At 47.9% G+C, this 26,731-nt stretch overlaps 1 protein-coding gene across 10 annotated transcripts in view; it reads right to left on the minus strand.

Moving 5' to 3' along the window:
• Nucleotides 1–2,327: 2,327 nt before the first annotated feature.
• The window catches only part of LOC144892323 (uncharacterized), a 104,856-nt gene continuing 80,452 nt past the window's right edge, over nt 2,328–26,731 (minus strand). For 5 of the 10 annotated variants that reach the window (XM_078778276.1, XM_078778284.1, XM_078778282.1 and 2 more), the window contains one exon: nt 2,328–4,856. In XM_078778276.1, the coding sequence (XP_078634402.1) occupies nt 2,716–4,856 (2,141 nt within the window). In that variant the 3' untranslated portion in view covers nt 2,328–2,715. Of the gene's footprint in view, nt 4,857–6,247; nt 7,730–23,987; nt 24,206–26,731 lie in introns of those variants that run through there. The other 5 variants (XM_078778285.1, XM_078778283.1, XM_078778280.1 and 2 more) reach the window with 3 other exon arrangements.

The raw sequence follows: 26,731 nt of genomic DNA on the forward strand, positions 1-26,731 counted from the left end.
AGAGAGAGTTGGGATGGGTAGATAGAAGTTGGTCCATATTATCAGACAGCGAGATGTAGATGGAGTCATCACTGTTTGGTGGACGGTACAACACGCATATGAACAAAAGGTGGGAGCGAAGGGGAAGCCGTAGCCAAAGGTATTCCTGGGGGTGAGGTGGAGAGAAGGCAGTGCAGGGCGAGTGAGGAAGAGAGTTTTTTTATAAAGATAGCAACCCCACCTCCAGAACGAGGCTCAGGTCTATCATACCGGAGGAGGGAGTAACCTGGGAGAGATACCAAGGAATCAGAGACATCATGAAGGAGGAAGGTTTCTGTTAAGCAGATCACGTCTGGTTTGTCAGAAGCAACCTGTATGGAGAGATCAGTTAAGTTTGAGCGAAGGCCCCGGATGTTTGAGGTCCATACTGTTAAGGAAGAGGAAGGGGGAGCATCGGATACAGAACAGGGGGGGGGGGGGGGGGGCGGTAGGGCAGGATGTGGAAGAGGAGGAAGAGGTAGGGAGAGCTGTTGCAGGTGTGTCAGAGATTACAGAATAGCTTGGAGAAAGGGAAGAATGGGGCGGACAAAAGGTTTGATGGTGTTTGGGTGAGGCGCAGTGAGGTGTTATTTGAGGAGGGGGAAGAGTGAGGCAGAAGGTTGAGGAAGATGAAGGTGAAAGTTGGAAGGGGGAAGAAGCGGGGAGGACGCCTTTGAGGAGGAGGGGTGAGAGGGGAGTCTAGGAGGGGAGGAGTGAGGGGAGAGTCTCGGAGGGGAGGGGTGTGGGGGGAGTTTAGGAGGGAAGGGGCAGGGGGGGAGATTTGAAAGGGATGGGTGTTTGGGAAGATTTGGGGGGGAGGGGCAAGGGGGAAGATTTGACAGAGATGGGTGATGGGGAAGATTTGGAGGGGAGGGGTGAGATTGGATTTTGAAACGTGTACGATTTATGGGAAACGAACATTTATTGCAAAATGAGTTTCTTGAGACATTCGAGTCAAAAATACGTTTGAGGACGCTGAAGGATGGGTGGAGTTCTGGAGAGTTTAGGGAATGAATGAAAGATGCACTGTAAGAGATGGAATTTTTTTTTTGAATGAATAGAATTGGTGAGCAAGTCGAAAGCATCCTTTTATAGAAGAAGGAGAAAAAAGTGTTATAGAATATGACATAATAATAAAGTTCTTCAGGGGACAGATGAAACATGTATTAACAACTTGATCACGTGATCTCGAACAACGTGGTCGAAGAAAGAAAGAACAAATAACGAAGAACGACAAGAACCTTGTATCATTTCTGTGTTTGTGGGTTCGTATATAAATCCCATGACCTCCGTGCAGGTAAGCACCCTGGTTCCTTCACTCGTGCACGACAAACTGACCGCCAATTTTCGCTTTGATTGCCTCAGAGTACGACCGACCGGCTCTCAGTCCCAGGCTGGTGTTCATCGGAAACGGACTTGACAGAATGTATGCATATATGCATGTACAGAGATGAAACTGAGGATTTCATCAAATGAAATGAATAAATGATTATTTTGGGGAAATGACCCTGACCGACTGTAAATGACAAGGTGAAAAGGGCAGAGAGAAGATGCGCAAGAGCAGCAGAGCATGTTTTTAGGACACATGAGCTGATGCCGTCCGGTCCAACAGCAGATTCAGAGCCGAGGGTTGCAAGAACCTTCTCCACCTTCACAGGTACAAAAGACAAAAAGCCCAGGAGCAGTTTGATATGACAGGGAAGGATGGGTTTGGTCGCCCTCCAACCGGGAGTGATGGGTTGCGGATACAACATTTGAAAACAAACACAAAATTGAGGCATTCAGTCTTCTCATGAGCGGAATCGGCTGTGGGGTCATTTGAAGAGAGGGATGGAGGGGGACCATAATCCTGAGACAGACGGACAAAGCGCCATCAGGTTTTAAAGAAAGAAGACAAGTTTGACAGTTCATTCTTGAGGTTGGACAGTGGTTGTTTTCTGTCTGTCCTAAGAGAGTGGAACCAAATTTAGTTTCACACAATGTACATTTGTGTGGGTGTTTTCCATTGTGATTTCCCCTCTACCCCCTCCCCCCCTCAAAATTCCTTTTCTCTGCAAACGTTGGTCCGATTGACACAAAACTTTGACCATAGGAGTACCTCCTGTAGATTTTTTAAAATGATAATTATGACATCATAGGTCATGTGGTACGGGTGCAGTCTAAAAAAAACGATAAACTTTGCACTTATATATCTCTGAAACCACTCCATGGAAAAAAATTGAAAGGTGGCTCATTGTAAAGTACTCCCCATGGGGAGTGACATATGTTCCTTCATTATGACATCATAAATCGACAAGTAGAATGCTGGATCCGATCAGTATGAAATTTATTGAGCATGATCTCGGGATAAATTGGTCGACAAAAATCATCATCATCATCATTGGTGAAGTTGTTCGACGGCCATTTTACAGCATAGCCCACAGGGCAATGCCATCTGGAACAGCGTTTGGCTGGCCGTCCAGTGTATGTCATTCACAAACGTTCACCAATCAAAGCTAAGGATCTGATCACGTCTGGTCTTCCACTTGGCAGATCCAAGCCTGGCTACACGCTGTTGGGCTCTCGGTCTTGTTAAATGGATTTTGAGGTTGCATGAATGATTGAATGATTTCCTCAAACTGTGCGTTTGTATGAATGTTCTCCATTGCGTATTCCCATGTATATTTTGAGGGCGAATGGATTAATGAAAGACTTTCCTCAAATTGTGCATTTCTCCAGGCGTTTTCCATTGTGAATTGTCATGTGTGTTTTCAGGTTGGATGATTGTTTAAAAGATTTTCCACAACTTGTGCATTTGTACGGGCGTTCACCATTGTGAATTCTCATGTGTGATTTAACGGAGGATGACTGATTAAAAGATTTTCCACAACTTGTGCATTTGTATGGGCGTTCACCACTGTGAATTCTCACATGTCTTTTAAGGATGGATGACTGATTAAAAGATTTTCCACAACTTGTGCATTTGTATGGGCGTTCACCACTGTGAATTATCATGTGTAATTTTAGGTAAGACGACCGATTAAAATTTTTTCCACAACTTGTGCATTTGTGCGGGCGTTCTCCACTGTGAATTACCATGTGTTTTTTAAGGGAGGATGAGTCATTAAAAGATTTTCCACAACTTGTGCATTTGTATGGACGTTCACCATTGTGAATTCTCATGTGTGATTTAAGGGTGGATGACTGAATAAACGATTTTCCACAACTTGCGCATTTGTACAGGCGCTCTCCACTGTGAATTCCCATGTGTATTTTAAGGGTGGATGGCCGATTAAATGTTTTTCCACAAATTGTGCATTTGTATGGGCGCTCTCCACTGTGAATTACCAAGTGTGTTTTAAGAGTGGATGGCCGATTAAATGTTTTTCCACAAATTGTGCACTTGTATGGGCGTTCTCCACTGTGAATTATCATGTGTGATTTAAGGGTGGATGACCGATTAAAAGCTTTACTACAACATGTGCATTTGTATGAGTGTTCATCATTATGTATTCTGATGTGTGTTTTAAGGGTGGATGGCCAATTAAACGTTTTTCCGCAAATTGTGCATTTGTATAGGCGTTCACCATCATTGTGAATTATCATGTGTGTTTTAAGGGTGGATGGCCAATTAAATGTTTTTCCACAAATTGTGCATTTGCATGGGCGTTCATCATTATGAATTCTCAAATGTGTTTTAAGGGTGGATGACTGATTAAAAGATTTTCCACAACTTGTGCATTTGTATGGGCGTTCATTGTTGTGAATTCTCATGTGTTTTTTAAGGGTGGATGGCCGATTGAACGTTTTTCCACAAATTGTGCATTTGCTTGAGCGTTCACCATTATTGTGAATTATCATGTGTGTTTTAAGGTGGGATGACTGAGTAAAAGATTTTCCACAACTTATGCATTTGTACGAGCGTTCATCATTGTGAATTAGCATGTGTATTTTAAGGTGGGATGGCCGATTAAATGTTTTTCCACAACTTGTGCATTTGTATGGGCGTTCACCATTATTGTGAATTATCATGTGTGTTTTAAGGGTGGATGGCCGATTAAATGTTTTTCCACAACTTGTGCATTTGTATGGGCGTTCGCCATTGTTGTGAATTATCATGTGCGATTTAAGGTTGCATGACTGATTAAATGATTTTCCACAACTTGTGCATTTGTATGGGCGTTCACCATTATTGTGAATTATCATGTGTGTTTTAAGGGTGGATGACTGACTGAAGGATTTTCCACAACTTGTGCATTCATATGGGCGTTCTCCACTGTGAATTACCCTGTGTCTTGTAAGGTGAGATGACCGATTAAAAGATTTTCCACAACTTGTGCATTTGTATGGGCGTTCATCATTGTGAATTCTCATGTGTGTTTTAAGGGTGGATGGCCGATTAAATGTTTTTCCACAACTTGTGCATTTGTATGGGCGTTCATCATTGTGAATTATCATGTGTGCTTTAAGGTTGGATGACCAATGAAAAGATTTCCCACAACTGATGCATTTGTATGGGCGCTCTCCACTGTGCATTATCATGTGTGTTTTAAGGTTGGATGACCGATTAAAAGATTTCCCACAACTTGTACATTCGTATGAACGCTCACAATTGTGTTTTCGCACATGTGTTGTAAAGGTGGCTGAACGACTGAAGGATTTTCCACAAACTGGGCATTTGTTTGGGCGTTTTTCATCTTTCTTTGTGTGAAAATTATTCTGTGAAAACATTTCCTCATTCGGTTTGTCTTGTTTGTAAAACGTCCTCTTCTTTGTTTCAGTTGGTGAGTCCTGCGGGTGTGTGTCTGCGCTGTTCGTAAAAGTAGGTGCAGTCTCCCTTGTAGATTCAGTGGATTCACCTGTAAATACAACATCACATGACCTGTAGAAAGAAATCAGATTCACATGCCCTGACAAATGCACCCAAACATGTGCATGAACACGAATTTGTTCCACAGCAGGAAAAAAGAAATTATTGATGTAAATCTACACCTATAAAAGGCAAAAAAACACATCTGTCTCTCTCCATCCGTCTCTCTCCATCCGTCACTCTCTCCATCGCTCTCTCCGTCACTTTCTCCCTTTGCGTTGCCCTCCAATGTTTTATTACATTGTTTTAATGAGGGTAATTCAGTGGAATGTCCTTCTTGTACGCTTTCTGAAGAGCTTTTCCACGCTTATGTTGATTGTGGAAAACAATCCCTTCTTTTTTTTTTTTTTCTTTTTTTTAAAATCACCGTTATTTCATCGTATGAACTTTTCTTTTTGCACACGTTTATTGTCCCCGGTCGCACCGCGGAGCGAAAGGGGGACTATGGTTTTCCCCTCCGTCCGTGTGTGTGTCCGTCCGTCCGTCCGTGCGGGCGTGCGTGCGTAAGCGAAGGAACGAATTCTAATTTGGTGTGTGGGTGCAACCCACGTCAAAATCCAAGATGGCCGCCGCCATGTATGTCTGACGCCATGTATTTCTGAACTTTGTGAGCAGAATATCTTGAAAAATAAGCGAAGTACCAACTTCTAATTTGGTGTGTGGGTGCATCTCGGCATAAGGAAGAACCCTATTGAAAATTGTCGCCACGTCAACATCCAAGATGGCCGCCACCATATATATGTCAACCTTGTGAGCGGAATATCTTGAAAAATAAACGAACTACTTATTTGTAATCTGGTGTGTGGGTGTATCTACGCATAAGGAATAACGCTATTGAAAATTGTGTCGCCACGTCAAAATCCAAGATGGCCACCTTGCGTCTTCCACTTTGTCAACTCAGATCACTTCACCGACGGGGGACCTCGGCGTAACGCTTTTATTATTTTTGGGATACCACTTTGTGGCAAAAAGCCTCTTTGTGGCTCTGAGACTGCTCATGTTAATTTCTTTATTTCCATTGGAAAATTGGAATCCGATAAGACAAGAAAAGCAAAGCTCCTTGCAAATGCTGATATTTTATGTGATGGAGGCATTGTTTTTAAGGCTCTTGTCATGGCAAGGCTACATATGGAATTTTCCTTTTGTCAAATGAAAGATGATTTGTAAACCATTGCGCAAAGATGGTGTGTAAAGGGTGGGTTTTGTAAGTTTGATAATGGCATGTTAAATGTTTTATTTTAGTGTGAAATGGGTTTTTGTTGTTGTTGGGCTGCACATGTTAGGAATTGTAGTGATTTTATGATCATTTGTATGATCTGTGTGTTTTTCTTACCTTTAAATTAAAAGTTTCAAGAGTCAAAGTGTCTCTCTCTCTGTCTCTCTCTGTGTCTCAATGTTTATTCCGAAAACAACACCATGCAAACACGACAAATAAAGGAAATGCACGATAATAATGTAATACAAACTACATCAACTCTTCGATGTCACGACGTCGACCAAAATACCTCGGCCCACATTATCACATCATTATAATACTTGTATCAACTTTGATTTAAATCCATTCAGCTGTTCTCAAGTAATCACATTTTTACCTGACATAACCTCTGACCTTTTGCTTTTGACTTCAGGACCCCAAAATATAATCAGTTCATCTTTACCTCATTATACATACATGCACCAAGTTTGACTCAGATCCCTTCAGCCATTCTCAAGTTATCACAGAAACAAAAACCTATCCCAAAATGAAAACCTGAAACACCAAAATGATGGCGGCAAAAAAAGAAAATCCACTGACTTTATGGGGCATTATGTGTGGATCAATGACCAAAAAAATTTCGCAATTTAATCCATTTTTTATTCAGGCTGCAACACAAAATGTGAAAAAAGTCAAGGTGTGTGCATACTTTCTGAAAGCACTGTGTATATATATTGTTACGTTTGTGGGGGGTAGGCAATACCTTAGTCCAGGTGGAATTGCATAGGTAGTATGCTCCGACTGTCATAAAGAAGAAGAAACCCTCATGTATCATATCGGGATCCGGTAAGACCGTATGTTGTGGAAGAGCGCATCTTCGTTCCAATCACGAGGGGTGGGGTTATGTTAATTAGTGAGGGATTAATGGTAAATCCCCTGGATGTAATGGCCTCTGTTCCTTATGACACACACAGCGCACACACCTAGCCAGGAAATCGTGCATTTACCACCCTAAATAAAAACCAACCGGAAGCAGGCCAATGAGCACTACTGCTGACAACACCGACCTGGTGAGCACACAGGCACAAAAGGTCCGTGGGGCCACGCCCCAAAGAGCAGTGATTGGTCCGGGATTGATTGGCACAAGGACGGCTAAGATAGGTCTATGGGATTGGTGGAGCAGGCACGGATGACGTCAGAGCCTTCAGTATAAAAGAACGCTCTGCCCAACATTTTCTCTCTCTTCTTCGTCCTCTTGATTCCTGGCCTCAATAACGAACGGTCGTGTCCGAACATTTTCCTCTTCTTCTTGGCTCGTGGTTTCTCTCTTGGCTCGCTCTCTTCTTCTTTGTCTCTCGAGTCCTGGCTTTGACAACAAACGGCCGTGTCCCGACATCGCTCTTCTTCATCTTCTCGTGGCTGGCTCTTTATCTTCTGGCTTTGGCGGTGAACAGTCACGATTTGATATCTCGCTCTGCTTCAGGAGTTCACGGCGAGTGGTCGGAGTTCATAGCGCTCTTGCGCTGGGAGACATGGGTGCTGGTGTGGAGCAGACAAGACGGCAAGTGGACAAGTGCGGCCTGCTCGCTTTGGGCTCGGCGGCCGGAAGAGCGAGCTGCACACCAAAGTCATTCCCCCGCGCAAGGATGCGGGGTCCAGGATGATTCCTGATGAGGTTCAAGAGAACTATTAGAGCTAAGTGCCACACAAACACTTTTTTTTTTTCAGTTATTTTTCCCATTGTTCGTATTTGAGTCCATATGGGGGCGCTCCAGTTCAGACTTTATTTTATCGTGCATCATTTGGATACATAAATATATTAATACATATACATATTACATATATATATATATATATAGATTGATATATAGATTGATATATATATATATTGTTACGGAACCGGAGTACGGCACTCCCCTTAAGGGGGGGGGGGGGGGGGGTTAATCCCCCCTTCTATTTTCACTGGCCGTCTCCGCTCCTGACGCTACACAGCTACCTCCGGAAAGGCAAGTGCACAGCCCCGTTCGTACCACGGACAGATGTTAATTGCCGAGCGGTTTTAGCAACCGCAGCATGAACTATTAACAAGGACTAGACCCGATTCTTGAATGTTGGCCAAATCGTGCCACAGGTATTCAATTGGGAAATCACTAAAGCGACACGGATGTGAAGAAGAAGCAGAACAAAGGTGGGAAATACAAATATGATTTATTTACAAATTACTATTTACACAATCAAAGAAACCAAGGGAGAAGGAAGAATAAGAAAATAATTGCAGAAAGAGGGACGGACGAGAAGGACACAGTGCAACGCCAGCTTACCTTTGGCAGTCTTACTTAGAAACCCAGGACAGAACAAACAAAGACAGACTCACACGAATGGGGAAATGAAGGCAGGCACGAATGGCTGGAAAGGGAGGAAGGTTCAGCTCGGACCAGAGGGATGGCTGGACGGACGAGGCGGGATCACAAGGCGGGGAGGATGCGGGTCCGGTCCGTGTAGACGGCAAGGCTCGAGGTGAGCGGCCGCCAATCCTCCGCAATCTGGGTCGCACGGTCTCGTTGCTTCGCCACAGCGGGTCGAAAACTGCACGTCAAAGCTCCACTTTCAGCTCCTCCTTCACTGACCGCTCCGTGCGCCCTCCTCACTCATCTTTCCTCTATCTCATCTCCGGTGGGGGCGTCCCGCCGCGGGTTTTATGCCACGCCTCACCAAGCCATACCCACCGAGCCTGTGGTTGGTCGTTCGGGGCTCCACCCTTGATGATGAGGTGGGGGCCACGCCTTTCTTCCCTGAACCGACCGCGTGCGTAATGGAGGATGAATGCAGTTGGCAATCGATGACAAAAGGGGACTGGGAGGGAATCTACCTTATTTGAATTCGGTGCAATGGAGTGTCAATTAATGGAAGACAAAGCCTTAAACTAATACACATAATAAGGAGATAACTACTGAACAGGGAGATCTATGATTTGCGACGTGATTGTATATGGCCTAACTCAGGGACGACCTTTGACCTTTACACACAACACGGAGGGTGATATTTACACAAGCTTCATTACAACGATAATAAAAAAACCACAACACAATTCTCAAATCCACAACACTGCACCCTCCTCGTCTTAGGCACGTCCCGGGCCTCTTACCTTTACTTTTAGTGTAGCACGTAGGTGTAGTTCCCTCTACATTTAACCTGACCCTGAGTGTGACAGTTTTAAAACACAAATAAATATGTCCCGCTGCTGCATTGCACCCTGCCTAACAGACTTACGCCCACAGCTAACCAAATTGCGGAATTGTCTTCAAACGACAACATGAACGATGGGGGAGCATTATTTACAGTTAACGCTGGTATTTACAAAACTAACCCCAGGACCTGTGATTGTTCTTTGGGGAGGGAGACAGCCTGCCCTGCATCGACGCACCATAAAGCACCAAAAATGCACCAAAACACCATAAAGCACCAAAAGCACCAACCAGTGCACAGTCATCTCAGTTCACAATAAAAATAAACAAACCCCATGTGCTGGTCTTCCTCTTCGGCTCCCTCTGCTGGCCATTGTTATTCTTCCAGTTGTTGTCATTCTCATGTTCTCCTTGCTGGCGGCCTATTTGGACAAGCACAGAACGTGTCCATTGTTTTTATTTATGGCCCACAGGGCCGACTAGGAGTGGTTCACCTGTATGGCATAGGTGCCATGCTACCAAGGTCCGCCAGCAAGATCTCGGGCCATCATGGCCGGTTCCAGCAGAGGGGCCATGCCCCAACCCGTGGGGTCCATGAATGGTGCTCAGCCACAGACATGTGGTCCATAAGTGGTGCATCGATGCAGGCAGCTGTGGTTGCGAGAGCTCGGGCACACAATGGCGGATTCCCGCACGCTCCCCTCGGTGTCCAGAAAGCACAGTCCTCGGGTGGGAGACAGGGGGATAGAAGACAGGTGAGTGAGGGGTAAGGTCACAAGGGTACACATCAAACAAGGCAATGCAAGACGAGGTGTGTACGGAGAGCGAAGTGAGAAAGCTCGCCCCTACCGTACGTCACCCCCCGTTACCTACTCTACCCTTGCCCTTACCCCATATGTACAAAAATCTACACATTTACAAATTCGTCACTACTGTCACGTCTTCCCCTTATCTCTCCTACACCAAATTCGTCCCCACAATCCCTCTAAGCAAAATTTGCCATCACCAATTCATCATCAATCCTCATAAGAAGGGAGAGATGGAACAACAAAGCACAATGTCACACCCACATCATGATGCGTCTCACATTCCAAACATTTGCACAAAAAAAACAATAACAACCATGGCATGGTGTGGAGTTCTGTCACCTCAGGTGAGTGGATGTAGATGGTGTGAGGAGATTCTTAATCCTAACTATCTTCTAAATGACATTAACTCACTTTACACTACCCGGGGTCTTTCCCTGCCAATCCATTGGCCAACTTACTCGATGCGGTTTTAAGAACCAAATTCCCATTGACCAAACTGTGGTGCTTCATCAATTTGGGGTCTGACTCCCCCGATTCAACTCCCTGTGCCTTTGCACAATTTCAGGACTGGGTCGTGTGGCTCTCCCAGCAGGTCTACCCACCTGCACACCTCCACCACTGTAGTTGCCTCCGAGCTTACCTGCTCCTTACCCTAACCTATCTACCTGGGGAAGGCCCTCTGGCGCTCTCCCCACTCGGTGCCCTCTGGCACTGGGCTACCCGGGTCCGTCCTCCGGATCCACGGGCCCCATCCACCACTCTAACGGCTCCCAGAGCCCACCTGCGGGCTCACCTGGCCGACATCCTCACAGTGGTGGAGTGCCCATTCAACTACACATACTAACAGGCCACACGCCCAGCCATTTCCACGTCACTAATGCACCCATCCAAACACCATTCTTCCACCATGCACAACAGATGCCAATATCCAACCACAATTTACCTACTCCCTCTACCTAACTCTTAAACTACCCTCCCCGGGTATTCGTGATAGGGGTCCACTTTTCCCCCATTCACACCTTCGCACCATCCACTCCACTCCACAGTTTTCACCAAACTCACTCCATACCATCCATTCCATACTCCATATATTCCAGACCATTTATTCCATACAACCATGCTCACCTGTATTGGCACACCTGTGCCATCACTCGTACACCTGGTGCTTCCTGCACCCTCCTTCCTCCAGGGACCATTTGGTCAACACAACACACAATCACCACTACTCAGTCATACACTGCTCCATACACCTGTTCGATCCTCAAACACTCGGCATCATCTGATCTAACTACTCCCCTCTGAAACTCGCGCTTCCCAGTCGCCCCTTACATTATTGCGCTCGCTCGTCATTATCATCCAACTACCCTCTCTATGTCCCCACTACCTGTCCAATGTCGCTACTTAACCTTACCGTTACCTATGGTCATCTTCTCTAGATCCCTATCATTTTATCCCAACCCTCCCGGGCTAGTTTTCACTGCCAAACCCCATAAAACTATAGCTCCTTTGCCCCCGCTGTGTGAGGGATGGTCGATTTGCCATCCCTCCACATCGGGCATCTTCCACTATAAATTTTGCTCATCCAATTCCTGCAAATCAAAAATTTTCCAATCACAAATTCCCTATCCCTCAATTTTGGGTCCAAAACACTATCATCATCACCGTCCATTAAACTTAAGCCTCTCGGTACGTCGTTACCTCATTAAAACTCGGCTTCGCAAAGCCGAGCAATGAATTCGGGTGGTTTGGTCGCCTGCAAGTTGAATCCGTCCGGCATTCGGTTCAAGGGAGGTGGTTTGGTCGGGCCGAGATTCCACACACCATCTCGGCGCGGATCCTTGCGGCCTCCGGCCCGATGGCTCAATCTCGCCCAGTCGGAACCCCGTCCCCACAAGGGGGCACCGTTCCGCTTCCTCTTACCCGCCCTTGAACCGGACCGGTCGCCTTGCCGGACAAGGCCCGGACTCGACCGTGCTGGGCGGAGCCAAGCCCGAATCGGCAACGACGCTTCCAAGAGAAGCGACGCGGCACCGATCCGCGCCGGGCCTCGCATCAAACAAAGCGCACCGCGCCCCGAGTGCTCGCCTCGGCTATCCGTTGCCCTAACTGCTAACCCGGTTAACGTCGATGCTTCACTTGCATGCTCACACCACTCGTTCCGTTTGTTTCTCATACATCCCGCACACTCCCTTAACACACCACGTGCACCGTCTTGCGCACTCTCCCTCGGTATGTACTCCGTACCACTCACCATGGGCGTGCACTCTTGCATCCACCCACTCACGCGTTCCGATGGGCTCTCCCACACCGGCGCCACAACCAACTCAGGTGTGCTTTCTCGCACACCCTCGCCGTTCATCCCAAATGTGCATCCTCGCACCCGCTCCTCCACCAACTCACTCTCCGGGTCACTCTCACCCTCGCACGTACACTCCGGCGTGCATACCCGCTCACACTCGGTTTTACTGCCACGCTATAGCACACCCACTCGCCGACGCACACTTTTTCCTCACAAGCGCGTCATTTCCACTCACACCACTCCCCATGGACCTTCCACAAACGCCCGGGTGCTTTCTCGATCCCAAGCACGCGAAAATTCTTTCTGCGCCAAACATTTTTCTACAAAATCTACCCGCACAACATACAGCACGACTCACCTGGGGGATCCTTTTCTCCACGCGCACCTGCAAATCTTTATAAGGATTAGCAAGTACGGCACCACGATGCGAATTCAGACTTTGTACAATATCCACCTCTCCCTGCCGCGAATGTTTTTCTAAACCCCCGGTCTCTCCAATTTCAACTTTTGCTTTTTCTTTATTCACCTCGACGACCGTTGGCTTTAATAAAATTCCATCTACCTCAGCGGTCGCCGGCTTTTCCACACCCCGGGTCGCGATCTCTATACCCGTCATTTTACCCGTGCTTTGCTCCGCTTCGCTCAACCAGCGCTTCTCGACCTGCTTTACCTCGCTGTGCACCAATGTGCCTCTCCCGCCTCCCATGCTGTCTGCGATCTCCCCCATTTTTTTAATGCTGTCGTTTATTTGCTCCCGATATCCCTCCGGGTTGTCGCTTGCTTCCTTCCTCCATTTTTCCATGTCGATTCCCTGGGTAGCCATCATTGCATCCAATCCCCTACTGTCACCCTTCATAGATGCAATGAAATGCGTCATAAATAGGCAATAGTCCATTGGCGGCGCTGCTACGGTCACGGCGAAATTTGGTGCCGCTGTAACCACGTGCGCGAGGGCGCCATCTTGCGCACCTGATACCCCCGCAACCACTTCACCATTGCTCTCCTCCTCCATTTCCTCCCTGTGGTCCTGGGTTACCCCTAACCCCTCTTCTAATTCCCCCACCGGCATCCCGTCACCTTGACCATCCATGGCACGATTTTTAAATTTAGGATGTTAAAAATAAAATCTCGGGCCACTCGAAATTTTGAGCGCGCTATTCACGCTTCAGGTCCGAATCCCACTCCTGGCAACAATTGTTATGGAACCGGAGTACGGCACTCCCCTTAGGGGGGGGGGGGTTAATCCCCCCTTCTATTTTCACTGGCCGTCTCCGCTCCTGACACTACACAGCTACCTCCGGAAAGGCAGGTGCGCAGCCCCGTTCGTACCGCGGACAGATGTTAATTGCCGAGCGGTTTTAGCAACCGCGGCACGAACTATTAACAAGGACTAGACCCGATTCTTGAACGTTGGCCAAATCGTGCCACAGGTATTCAATTGGGAAATAACTAAAGTGACACGGATGTGAAGAAGAAGCAGAACAAAGGTGAGAAATACAAATATGATTTATTTACTAATTACTATTTACACAATCAAAGAAACCAAGGGAGAAGAAAGAATAAGAAAATAATTGCAGAAAGAGGGACGGACCAGAAGGACACAGTGCAACGATAGCTTACCTATGGCAGTCTTACTTAGAAACCCAGGACAGAACAAACAAAGACAGACTCACACGAATGGGGAAATGAAGGCAGGCACGAATGGCTGGAAAGGGAGGAAGGTTCAGCTCAGACCAGAGGGATGGCTGGACGGACGAGGCGGGATCACAAGGCGGGGAGGATGCGGGTCCGGTCCGTGTAGACGGCAAGGCTCGATGTGAGCGGCCGCCGATCCCTCGCAATCTGGGTCGCACGGTCACGTTGCTTCGCCACAGCGGGTCAAAAACTGCACGTCAAAGCTCCACTTTCAGCTCCTCCTTCACTGACCGCTCCATGTGCCCTCTTCACTCATCTCTTTTTGAACTGCGGTCCACTCAACTCTCAGCTCCTCCTCAACTGAACTGCTCAGTGCGTCCTCCTCACTCATCTTTCCTCTATCTCATCTCCGGTGGGGGCATCCGCCGTGGGTTTTATGCCACGCCTCACCAAGCCATACCCACCGAGCCTGTGGTTGGTCGTTCGGGGCTCCACTCTTTTTGATGAGGTGGGGGCCACGCCTTTCTTCCCTGAACCGACCGCGTGCGTAATGGAGGACGAATGCAGTTGGCAATCGATGACAAAAGGGGACTGGGAGGGAATCTACCTTATTTGAATTCGGTGCAATGGAGTGTCAATTAATGGAAGACAAAGCCTTCAACTAATCTATCTATAATTCCACTAATCTCTGTATGTCTGTGTGTATGTCTGTGTGTATGTCTGTGTGTTTGTCGTTTGTCTGTGACCGCTGTTTCTCGACAACCACGGGTCCGATATACTTTAAACTTGCCAGGTATATTGCTGGGGACCCGAGGATGTGCCTTTTCAAGGTTTCATATTGTTACAGACGTGGCTTAGATGTTAGTTTACCGAGCGGTTTTGGTATGACCACGTCTGCACAAGTTACCGATTATACTCGACGTTGACGAAGCCGCGGCACGCTGGCTCAATAAGAAAAAGAAGACACCCGGCTGGGTTATAAAATGACGACACCAGGGATACGGTTCTCAAGACCTCCGGAGGAGATTATATTCGTTACGGAAAAGGTTAGATTACAGGGGCTAGAGGTACAACATAGAAAGACAAGCACTTAGACACAATCTTATATTATTCCCCAACAGACGACAGGCAAACGGGACAACGGCTGACTCACACGGGGGTTGATGGAAAGGACAGGCGGGTAGCGATGGCTCCAGGTGCACCTGTGCTCAAAGGTTAGAATCGACCCGGTCCGGTCCAGAGATGCGGGAGGTTTCACAGCGCTCGGAGGGGACGTTCTTTCACAGGCGGGCCTTTCTCTCTCAGCGCTCGCAGGTCCTTCTTTTTCCAGCTCGGGGCGCATCTCACGTCACGTCCGCTCGGGGCTGCGTATATCCGGCGGGGAGTGACACGCCCTCGGCTCGTTAGCTCCGCCTCGTGGAATCGGCACGTTGCTTCTCATTGGGTGCGTGCGGGGGGTTTACCAGGCTCCGCCCTTGACGAGGAGCTGACAGCCAGCCCCTCCGTGGTAACCCCGTGGAGCGCGTGGTCAATGGCGCTAATCGAGCCGGTGTGAGGACGCATCCTCCCCCGCTCCGCCGCCATCTCCTCTGTTGTTGTTGTAATTGTTGGGGAAGAAGATGGAAGGAGGTATGGGAAAGGTCCTAAACTCACTACTGGTGCCATATAATCACATTCTGGTGCAACGAAGAGTCATAATTAATGGAAACGAGGCCTTAACTGACATAGACTAAGAATAACTAGGAAGATGTCCGAAAGTTGTCTACGTGTGGTGCGGTGGACCTGGGCACGACATTTAATGGGGGAATAAGGGGAAGGTCGGCTCTACTGATTGTTATTTACATGCAATGGGACTAGGGAATGGGGGATTGGGGAAAGTTGGGGAGTATTGGAGAAAATAGGGGAATATTTACAAGCGGATATGGAGGCCAAATTCCATATTCGCAACATTGCACCCTTCTCTACCCTCGGGGCGTCCCGACCCGATAAATTTTTACCTACTTTAGTGTGGCACGCAATGTAGTTCCCTCTACTATTAACTCTACCCTGAGTGCGACAGTTTTACAGATATTCACGAATGAGTAAATATGTCCCCCTGCGACGTTGCACCCTTCTCCTCACAGAAACACACCCACAGGATAACCGAATCCGGAAAGAATTCGCAAACTAAACATACAGCCGGTAGGGAGCATTATTTACAAGATTACGCTGATATCTACACTACGATCCAGGACCTGTCTTTGGAGGAACACATGCAGATGTTATGCATAGAGAGAGCGCGCTTGCCAGCATCGATACACCAACCCACGAGTGCTCTGTGGCCGACGGCCTTTAATAACGTGCAGAGCACCCTTCCCGAGCATCAAAAGCACCACCCCACCACCAATCGGTGCAGTCACCATTGTTCATTGGAATAAAAATAAATTCGACAACCCCTAACCCTGCAGGTGTCTCTTGCTCTTCGTGTGGCCTTCAGTGGTGTTAATTAACAGTGGTTCACCTTTATGGCATAGGTGCCACGTTGACCCATAGGTCCATCCCCGGGTGGTGCTTGGCCGCAAACGAACTGCGGTCCATTGTGGGTGGCCACAAACATTGCGGTCCATATGGTGTATCGATCCCGGCAGCAAACAGCGAAAGTGCAGGCCCACAACTGCGCAGCCAGCACCTCTCTCTCCTCTCTCTCTACCCCAAAGCCAGATCCTCGGAGGTGGGAGACAACAGAAGAAACAAGTGAGTAAGGTGGTAAGGGCGCAAAAGTGCACGCAATGTAAGGTGATGCACACTGGGGGCACATGGGAACCAGGTGAGACAGGTACGTTCCTATCGTACGCCCCCCCCCCCCCACCAGGTAACCTACATGGCCCCCCCCTTACCCCTTACTGTATCCACAAAACACAACACTACCCATAAACATCTACTTTACAAATCAACAAACATCCCTACTGTCTTCCCCGTTCCTCCCATAAACCAAATTCGTCTTCTCTCCCTCCTAACCAATCAAATTTGCCATTTTCAACTCTCATCAAAATTTGCCATCTCCAACTCAACATCATAATTTGCCATCACCAATTCATCATCAGTCCCTCCTAGGGAGGGAGAGATGGAATCACTCCAATGTCTCATCCACGTCGTGATGCGTCTCACAAATCCTCACAGCAATCCTTACTTCTGCACAAAACAAAGGAAACACAGGTGTGGAGTCATCATCATCACCTCAGGTAAGTGGCTGCGTATGGTGCGACAGGTTCATCAATCCTAACTATTTCCTAAATGACTAACAACTTTACACTACCCGGGGTCTTTCTCCGGCCAAACCATTGGCCCTCTTACACTATGGGTTCTAAAAAACCAATTCCCATTGGCCAAACTGTGGTGCTCTTCAATTTGGGGTCTCACTCCCCCGATTCATCTCCCGGTGCCCTCGCACAATTTCTGGGCTGCGGCGTGTACCTCTCCCAGTGGGTCTACCCACCTGCACACCTCCACCACTGCAGTTGCCTCCGAGCTTACCTGCTCCTTACCCTAACCTAACTACCAGGGGAAGGCCCTCTGGCACTCTCCCCACTCGGTGCCCTCTCTGGCACTGGGCTACCCGGGTCCATCCTCCGGATCCTCGGGCCCCATCCACAACTCTACCGGCTCCCAGAGCCCACCTGCGGCCTCACCTGGCCGACATCCTCACAGTGGTGGAGTGCCCAACCAACTACACACACTAACAGGCTACACGCCCAGCCATTTCCACAACACTAATGCACCCATTCACAACACCATTCTGCAACCGCACCACAGATGCCAATATCCAACCACAATTTACCTGTACCCTCCACCTAACACTTACACTACCCGCCCCGGGTATCCGTGATGGGGGTCCACTCTTCCCCCATTCACACCTTCACACCATGCACACCACTCCGTACCACTTACTCCAACTCTCTCCACACACCTGTATTTGCACACCTGTGCTCTCACACCTGGTGCCACCTGCACCCTTCTCTCCCCAAGCGCATTCGCGCTGATCCACAACACTCATTACTCACACACTGCTCCACACACCTGTCCAGTTGCACACCTGTGCAATCACACTTGTTCAATTCTCACCTGTTCAATCTTCACACACACGGCATCATCTCAGCTAACTACTCCCCTCTGAAACTTGCGCTTCCCAGTCGTCCCTTTAAACTATTGCGCTCCCTCGTCATTATCATCCATACTAATCTACCTGCGTTCCCACTACAGGTATCAGTCACTAACTAAACTTAACGTCACCTAATGTCATCTTCGCTAGATCCCTACAATATAACCTAACCCACCCGGGCTAGTTTTCACTGCCATACACCCCATAAACTATTGCTCCTTTGCCCCAGCATGGGAAAGATGGTGGATTTGCCATCCCACCACATCGGGGGTCTCTCACTACCAATTTTGCACATCAAATTTCAACAAATCAAAAATTTGCCAATCACTGCCCATCATCTGCCAATCACTACTGCCAATCCCTTGCCAATCATCAAATTTTGTTTTTCTCTAATTTTGGGTCCAAAACACTAACCTCATCACCCAGTCGACTCACTAATACCTCTCTGTGCGCCAATCCCTGTCCAAAGCCCGGCTTCGTAAAGCCAAGCAATGGATGCTGGTTGTTTTGTGCCAGCGGCTGGATGCGTCCGGCACTCGGTGCAGGGAAGGAGGTTTACCCGGGCCGAGATCCCACGCACCATCTCGGCACGGAGCCATCCCATGGCTCGATCTCGGCCTGCCGGAATGCCTCACCAAAAAGTGGTCGCCATGACGACCCTTCCTATCCTGCCGCCCGCTCCGCCTGGTGGAGCACGGACGCGGCCGTTCAAAGCGAGGCCCAGCACGCACCGAGGGCCCGATTCGGCTATAAGTCGTTCTAAACTCTACCCCGTCTAACGTCGATGCTTCACCTGCATGCTTACATCCCGCAGCCCGTTCCTTGCTCACACATCCAGCCGTTTCCATGCCCCTCGTACCTTTCCTTACACACCTCGGTACACCCATTCCACTCACAGCCTTGGTCACACACCTGACCACCGAACACTTTGGCACACATTCGTTGCTTGCACACCTCACCAATACACCTCTTCGAGCCCCCTCCTCGGTCACCTCCTCTGTGACAATCACAGGTGTGCCCTCATTCGCACACCCAACCACGTGCCTCACCACCAACTCCAGCGTGCATTCCCACTCACGCTCTACCATTCCAGGTGTGCATCCTTCCATCCCAGGTGTACATCCTCGCTCACCTGTCACAACTAACTCACGCTCCATGTCACTCTCACTACTTTCACCTCCATTCCTGACAGCGCACTCACCCTTCCTCTTGACAGCGCACTCTTTCCTCATGTACCTGTCCATCACACACCTTTCTCGCGCACACTCTCCCGTTACACCCTCTGTAACACTCACCACACCGCGCTTCCATGTGCTCCCTCGCACACACGCTACGACCGACTCATTCTCGCCAACACCCTCACTCCTTGGCACACACTTTTTCCTCACACACCCCAGAGTCGGACTTTCTCGCACACCTCCTCTTTCGCACACCAGACCTGTCACACACTTCACCCACGGCCTCTCACGAACACCCGGGTCTATCTCGACCCCCAAGCTCCTTAAATCCCCTGGCGCATCATACGCACGACCATATTGGTCACCACTTACACCGGGTCCTCTTCCTCTTCGCTTCTCCTCCATCACCTGCGAATCCCTCATCCGGTTAATGAGCACATCATTACGATCCGAACACAGACTTTGGACCAATTCTTTTATCTCCTCTTTTATCTCTTTCTTATCCCCTCTCCGTCGCTTCTTAATTTCGCTCATCCCTTCTTCCACTTCTTCTAATTTGTGCTTCACCTCTTTTATTCCCCGGTACGTCTCCTCAAGCTCGTCCTCCAAGGCAACCTTGACCGTTTCCAGGTGCGTCCTCACCTGCCGGTCCTTCGTCTCCATTACCACTACCACCTCGTCCAACCTCGCTGTCAGTCCCTCACGTACCATCTGACATTCCCTCTTCGTCGCTACCAAGTCGTCTTTTAGTTCTTTCTGTGTCGCTTTTAACCCTCCTAATACCGCAGTGTTCCTTTGAACCTGCTCCGTTAGTTCTTTTTGTCCCTCCGTCAGCTGTTCCACCTCCTGCGTCAGGACCTCTATGCCCCCCTGTAACTTTACAGTCCCCTTTCTCACCTCCTTCTCCATGTGCTCCTTACAGTGCCTCACCTCCTCGCGCACTCCTCCGACCTCCTCACTCACACCTCTTCTGATCTCTTCTCCCATCACTTGCATCTCCTGCCCAGATGCCACCCTCATCTGCTCCATTTCCTCCCTGTGAGCATCCAGTTTGGTTTCTACCCCCATTCTGACCCCCTCTATCTGCTGCCCCATTTGTTTAACTTCCCTTTCCGCTTGGTCCCTCATGTCCCTCAATTTGCCTTCCATACTGTTTTCTAACCCCTCTAACCCATTTTTCACTCCCTCTATCTGATTCTCCTGGGCAGCCATTCTATTTTCTACCCCCATTAACCCATTTTTCACTTCTTTTATCCCGTTGTCTAACCCCTCAAAATTATTGTCTAACTTCCCAAATTTCTTGTCTAACTCCTCAAAATTATTGTCTAACCCCTCACTGGTACCCCTCGCTTCGTCCCTCATTACCCCCATTTGGCCCTCTAATCGCCCACTATCAACCCTCATTTGCTCACTCTGAGCATCCATCCGGTTCCCCATTACCCCCAATTGGTTACTCTGCAGTTTGAGGGACGCCTGCATTTGCGCCATAAATTGCTCCATGAGGACCTGCATCTGGGCCATCCCTCCCACTTGTGCAGCGGGTGCGGCCGCCGTAGCTATGTGCGAGGCGCCATTTCGCGCGTCTGCTACCCCCGCTGTTTCGCTCTCCTCATGTCCCTCATGTCCCTCAATTTGGTCCTGGACCGACCCTGCTTCACTCTCCCCTACCGGACCCCAGCCGTCTTGATCCGCCATGGCGCGACTTTCAAAATTCGAGTTTCGTAACACAAATTCGAAATTTCGCCGTTATAATTTCGTCGAGCGCAGTAACCGCGGGACCGCGCTCCGGATCGATTTGGTCGAGCGCCGTACGCGCTCCGGCTCGATTTTCCCTCCCAAAATTTGGGCCTAACTAATTTAGTCCCGGGTCCGAATCTCACTCCTCGACACCAATTGTTACTCTAATAGTACAATTGGTGTTCCAAAATTTGGGCTAAATAAATTTAGTCCCAGGTTCGAATCCAACTCCTGACAACCAATTGTTACAGACGTGGCTTAGATGTTAGTTTACCGAGCGGTTTTGGTATGACCACGTCTGCACAAGTTACCGATTATACTCGACGTTGACGAAGCCGCGGCACGCTGGCTCAATAAGAAAAAGAAGACACCCGGCTGGGTTATAAAATGACGACACCAGGGATACGGTTCTCAAGACCTCCGGAGGAGATTATATTCGTTACGGAAAAGGTTAGATTACAGGGGCTAGAGGTACAACATAGAAAGACAAGCACTTAGACACAATCTTATATTATTCCCCAACAGACGACAGGCAAACGGGACAACGGCTGACTCACACGGGGGTTGATGGAAAGGACAGGCGGGTAGCGATGGCTCCAGGTGCACCTGTGCTCAAAGGTTAGAATCGACCCGGTCCGGTCCAGAGATGCGGGAGGTTTCACAGCGCTCGGAGGGGACGTTCTTTCACAGGCGGGCCTTTCTCTCTCAGCGCTCGCAGGTCCTTCTTTTTCCAGCTCGGGGCGCATCTCACGTCACGTCCGCTCGGGGCTGCGTATATCCGGCGGGGAGTGACACGCCCTCGGCTCGTTAGCTCCGCCTCGTGGAATCGGCACGTTGCTTCTCATTGGGTGCGTGCGGGGGGTTTACCAGGCTCCGCCCTTGACGAGGAGCTGACAGCCAGCCCCTCCGTGGTAACCCCGTGGAGCGCGTGGTCAATGGCGCTAATCGAGCCGGTGTGAGGACGCATCCTCCCCCGCTCCGCCGCCATCTCCTCTGTTGTTGTTGTAATTGTTGGGGAAGAAGATGGAAGGAGGTATGGGAAAGGTCCTAAACTCACTACTGGTGCCATATAATCACATTCTGGTGCAACGAAGAGTCATAATTAATGGAAACGAGGCCTTAACTGACATAGACTAAGAATAACTAGGAAGATGTCCGAAAGTTGTCTACGTGTGGTGCGGTGGACCTGGGCACGACATTTAATGGGGGAATAAGGGGAAGGTCGGCTCTACTGATTGTTATTTACATGCAATGGGACTAGGGAATGGGGGATTGGGGAAAGTTGGGGAGTATTGGAGAAAATAGGGGAATATTTACAAGCGGATATGGAGGCCAAATTCCATATTCGCAACAATATTAATCAGACAAGTAGTTACCGAGCTATGGCGATTTCTTTACCAAACTCCGCAAGCCGTTCGCTTTGGACCAAACCATTTCATGTAAATAGAGGGGGGGGATTGTCACCGTACTCGCAAGCCGTTAGGTTTGGCTTTGCGAATGGACCAAACCATTTCATGTAAATAGAGGGGGGGGGATTGTCACCGTACTCGCAAGCCGTTCGCTTTGGACCATTCGCATGGACCAAACCATTTGCGAATGGACCAAACCATTTCATGTAAATAGAGGGGGGGGGGGGATATAATTTTAGATATATATATAGTACGGGCACGCCCTAGTACACATAATAAGGAGATAACTACTGAACAGGGAGATCGATGATTTGCTACGTGATTGTATATAGCCTAACTAAGGGACGACCTTTGACCTTTACACACAACACGGAGGGTGATATTTACACAAGCTTCATTACAACGATAATAAAAAAACCACAACACAATTCTCAAATCCACAACAATATATATATATATATATATATATATATATATATATATATATATATATATATATATATATATATATATATATATATATGTTGCGGATTTGGGGTACGGCACTCCCGTTACCAAGGGGGGGAGGGGGGAGGGTTAATCCCCTTGTCCTTTAAGCTGGCCGTTCCCCCAACCCTAGAAGTTATAACGCTCCTTCCGGTCGGGAGTAGCCAGGGTGATTGATCAATGAAGTCCCAAATACCTGAGTGCTACCCCTGGCCGTGAAGCAGGGAGATAACTCCTGCTCGGACCGTGGACAAGATGTAATTTGCCGAGCGGTTAGCAATCCGAAGCCCGTGCCATTAGCGGTTGACTAACCCGATCCTGAGTGATTGCCGAAATCGTGCCACATATATTCAATTGTGAAAATACTAAGACGATCGGACAGAAGAAACCAAAGTAAGGAAGAACACAGGAATTTATTACCACAATAATTAAAGAGGAAACGGAAGGGTAAATGTACAAGGGAAGAAGAAGAAGCAGACACAGTGCAGTCTTAAACCGTCTTAACTATCACGCCCCAGGACAACACAAACAGACTTACACGGCAGGAGTAATGGTGGCAGGGAGGGAAGGTCCAAGCAGAAGGACGGCGTGGGCTCCAGCTCCGATTGACGCTCCACCCCAGTCCACGCTCCGGTTCCGATCCACGCTCCAGCTCCGCGGCGAAACCCGGCAGGTAGCGCTGCTCGTATATTGTTGCACGCGAGCGGACCTTACTTAGCGGGGTTCATATATCGGGGAAGGTATTCGGCTTTCTCTCTCTCAACATTCATAACGTGCTGCAGTTCAACAGAAGTCCCCGGCGCAGTCCGATACAGTTGGTCGCTCCCTGCGCAGTTCGTAATCATCAGCATCCCCCAGCGCAGTTCGAGGTAATCGAGCTCTCTTTTGGCGCAGTTCGTATCAAGCAATGGTTCCCTGCGCAGTCCTCTTCGTAACGTGACAATCAACCCTCCCCTGTGCAGTCCGTAATAGGGCTTCGCGCTCGCGCTTATATCTCACGCGTTGAAATCAAGCCGCCTTCATAGGGCTACGCCCACTAGCGAGCTTACCTCAGCCCTGGTTGGTCGGCGAGGGCACGCTGGCTCCACCTTTGATGACGAGTCGACGGGGGGGCCACGCCTCCTCCCCGCGCTCTGCCCTTCTTCGCCAGCCTGACCACGTACGCAATGGCATTTGATGCAACGAACGCTGCTAGCAAGCAAGCGCTAAGGCGCGTAATAGCAAGAGAGAGACAACCCCCGCCTGTAGGGGCGCATGATGGAGTAGCCTGGAGAGAGAGAGACAAAATGCACGGGATTGAAGGACCTATCTTATTTAGTTAATGCAACGCAGAGTCAAACGATTGGAAACAGAGCCTTACCTGAAACACATACTAATGAAATAACTGAAAGAGTTCCTATGGTGCCCTGTGTGTTGTATATGGACTAATTAGGGTGCTACCTTTAACCTTTAGAAAATGGGAATATTTACAGGGAATTATTTACAAGGATTATTATTTACAAGTGCCGGTTCGAGAAACCGTAACAATATATGTATATATAATTATGTATGTATATATATATATATATATATATATATATATATATATATATATATATATATATATATATATATATATATATATCTATATATATATATATCTATATATATACACAAAGAATTAAGTTAAGCACCCCCCCCGTTTTTTTACAACCTCGCACATTACAAGTTTGTTGTCGTCAAAACAGTGTAATATACCCATGATATTGCTATATTTTCTGGAGAAGTGATATTATGGTCACATAAAAACATAACAATCATGCCGTTTTCAATATTTTATTCTGCATAATTTAAGGTGAAAATTTTTGGGAATTTTAGGCATATTTTCACCTCAATTTAAGTATGGAGCTATAGGTCCATCACGGACAGTGTGGATGACGTTTATGTTTTCTAACGTACAGTCATTGTTCTGAGAAGACCTCTCGCGATCTTTGCGTCAATAACGTCAATAACGTCAATAACGTCAATAACGTGTAATGTCAATAACGTGTAAGTGACGTCAATAACGTCAATAACGTCAATAACTAATGTCATACCAATCATTATTTGATCTCACATACCTTAGAATATATGCCAATGTATACATATACACAAAGAATATATATTAGGGGGTGCTTACCTTAATTCGTTGTGTAGGGGTGCTTAACTTAATTCTTTGTGTATATATCTATATATATATCTATATCTATATCTATATATAAATATATATATATATATATATATATATATATATATATATATATATATATATATATATATATATATATATATATATATATATATATATATATATATATATATATATATCTCTATATCTATATATCTATATATATATATATATATATATTGTAACGAATGTGGAAACGTTACAATGTGAACGTTACAAAAGTACGGTAACACCCTGTTAATGTAAATAATGGTCGCAGTCGGCGTCCTAGTTAATTGCATGAAACTTGCACGCAGGTCACGATATATCTTTTAAATAGTGTATTTCCTTATTCCATGTAGGCTAAATATGTGTTTTCCCACTAGATTGACTTTGCATTGTATCAAACAAAATAAGCGTAGGCCCTTCGAATTTCCCCAAAACCTCCCTTCCAATTGCCTTCCGCATTTTGGCCGGTTTTCTTCAAACCACCATTGGCCACGAGGTAGGGTTGGGGAAGAAAGGCGTGTCTCCACCTCGTCATAAGAGGGAAGGAGTGAACCAGCCCTAACAGCCAATCAACACCGCGGTGAGTGACCCGGTAGGCGTGCCCTCGGAGTCGGCGGCTTGATTTCGCTCGAGGTGATAAAAGCGACTGTAAGGGACTGCTTTATGAGATGACTTGGAGAGGTCTTGGGAGATGAGCAAAGAGACTGCACCAAGAGGCGGTGAGATGTGAAACGCTCCAAGCCAAAGAGGAGAGGTACTCGGCAAGGAAACCAGCTTTGGAGAGACGCGCTGAAAGGAGGGAGACGGCTCCACCCCAAGAAAAGGAGCAGGTGTGCCGAACCAGCGCGTGACGTCTACCGCGGCGGATACACGACGGAGGGTTTCCCGCCAAAACCGCGAGGAATTGCGAACTGCGGCCTCCCGACCTTGCCTCCCTCTCAAGCAATCCATCTCAAGCCTTACCTGCCCGCATTATCCCCTGTGTAAGTGTGAACGTCCTGTCCTGCTCGTTGTCTTGGGGCTAAGTAAAAATGAATAGTGTAAGTTAACGATTCGCTGTGTTACTGCTTCTTCCATCCATTGCTTGTGTGTGTATAATAAAATCTGTTCTTCCTCCGTATTCTTCTTCTTCTTTTTCATTCTCTTTCGGTCGCTTTAGAGATTTCCCGATTGAATATCTGTGGGGCGATCTGGTCAACGTCGGGTGGAATCGGGTTCTAATCGGGGAGTAACTGTTCGGACGCGGTTAAATACACCACCGCTCGGTCAATATAACATCTAAAAGCCGCGTCTGTAACAATTGGTAGTCAGGAGTGGGGATTTGGAACCCTGGACCAAATTTTGGACACCAAATTGTACAAATTGTCGGTAACAATTGGTGTCGAGGAGTTGGATTCGGACCTGGGACTAAATTTATTAGGCCCAAATTTTGGAACACCAATTGTACCATTAGGGTAACAATTGGTGTTGGGAAGTGGAATTCGATCCGGAGCGCGTTTCACGCGCTCGAAATTATAACGGCGAAATTTGATTTTGTTTTATAAAGCAAAACCCGAATTTTGAGATCGCGCCATGGACAATCAAGGCGATCGGATGTCG

Source organism: Myxine glutinosa, chromosome 5 (assembly GCF_964187855.1).
Source record: "Myxine glutinosa chromosome 5, kmMyxGlut1.1, whole genome shotgun sequence".
NCBI lineage: Eukaryota > Metazoa > Chordata > Myxini > Myxiniformes > Myxinidae > Myxine > Myxine glutinosa.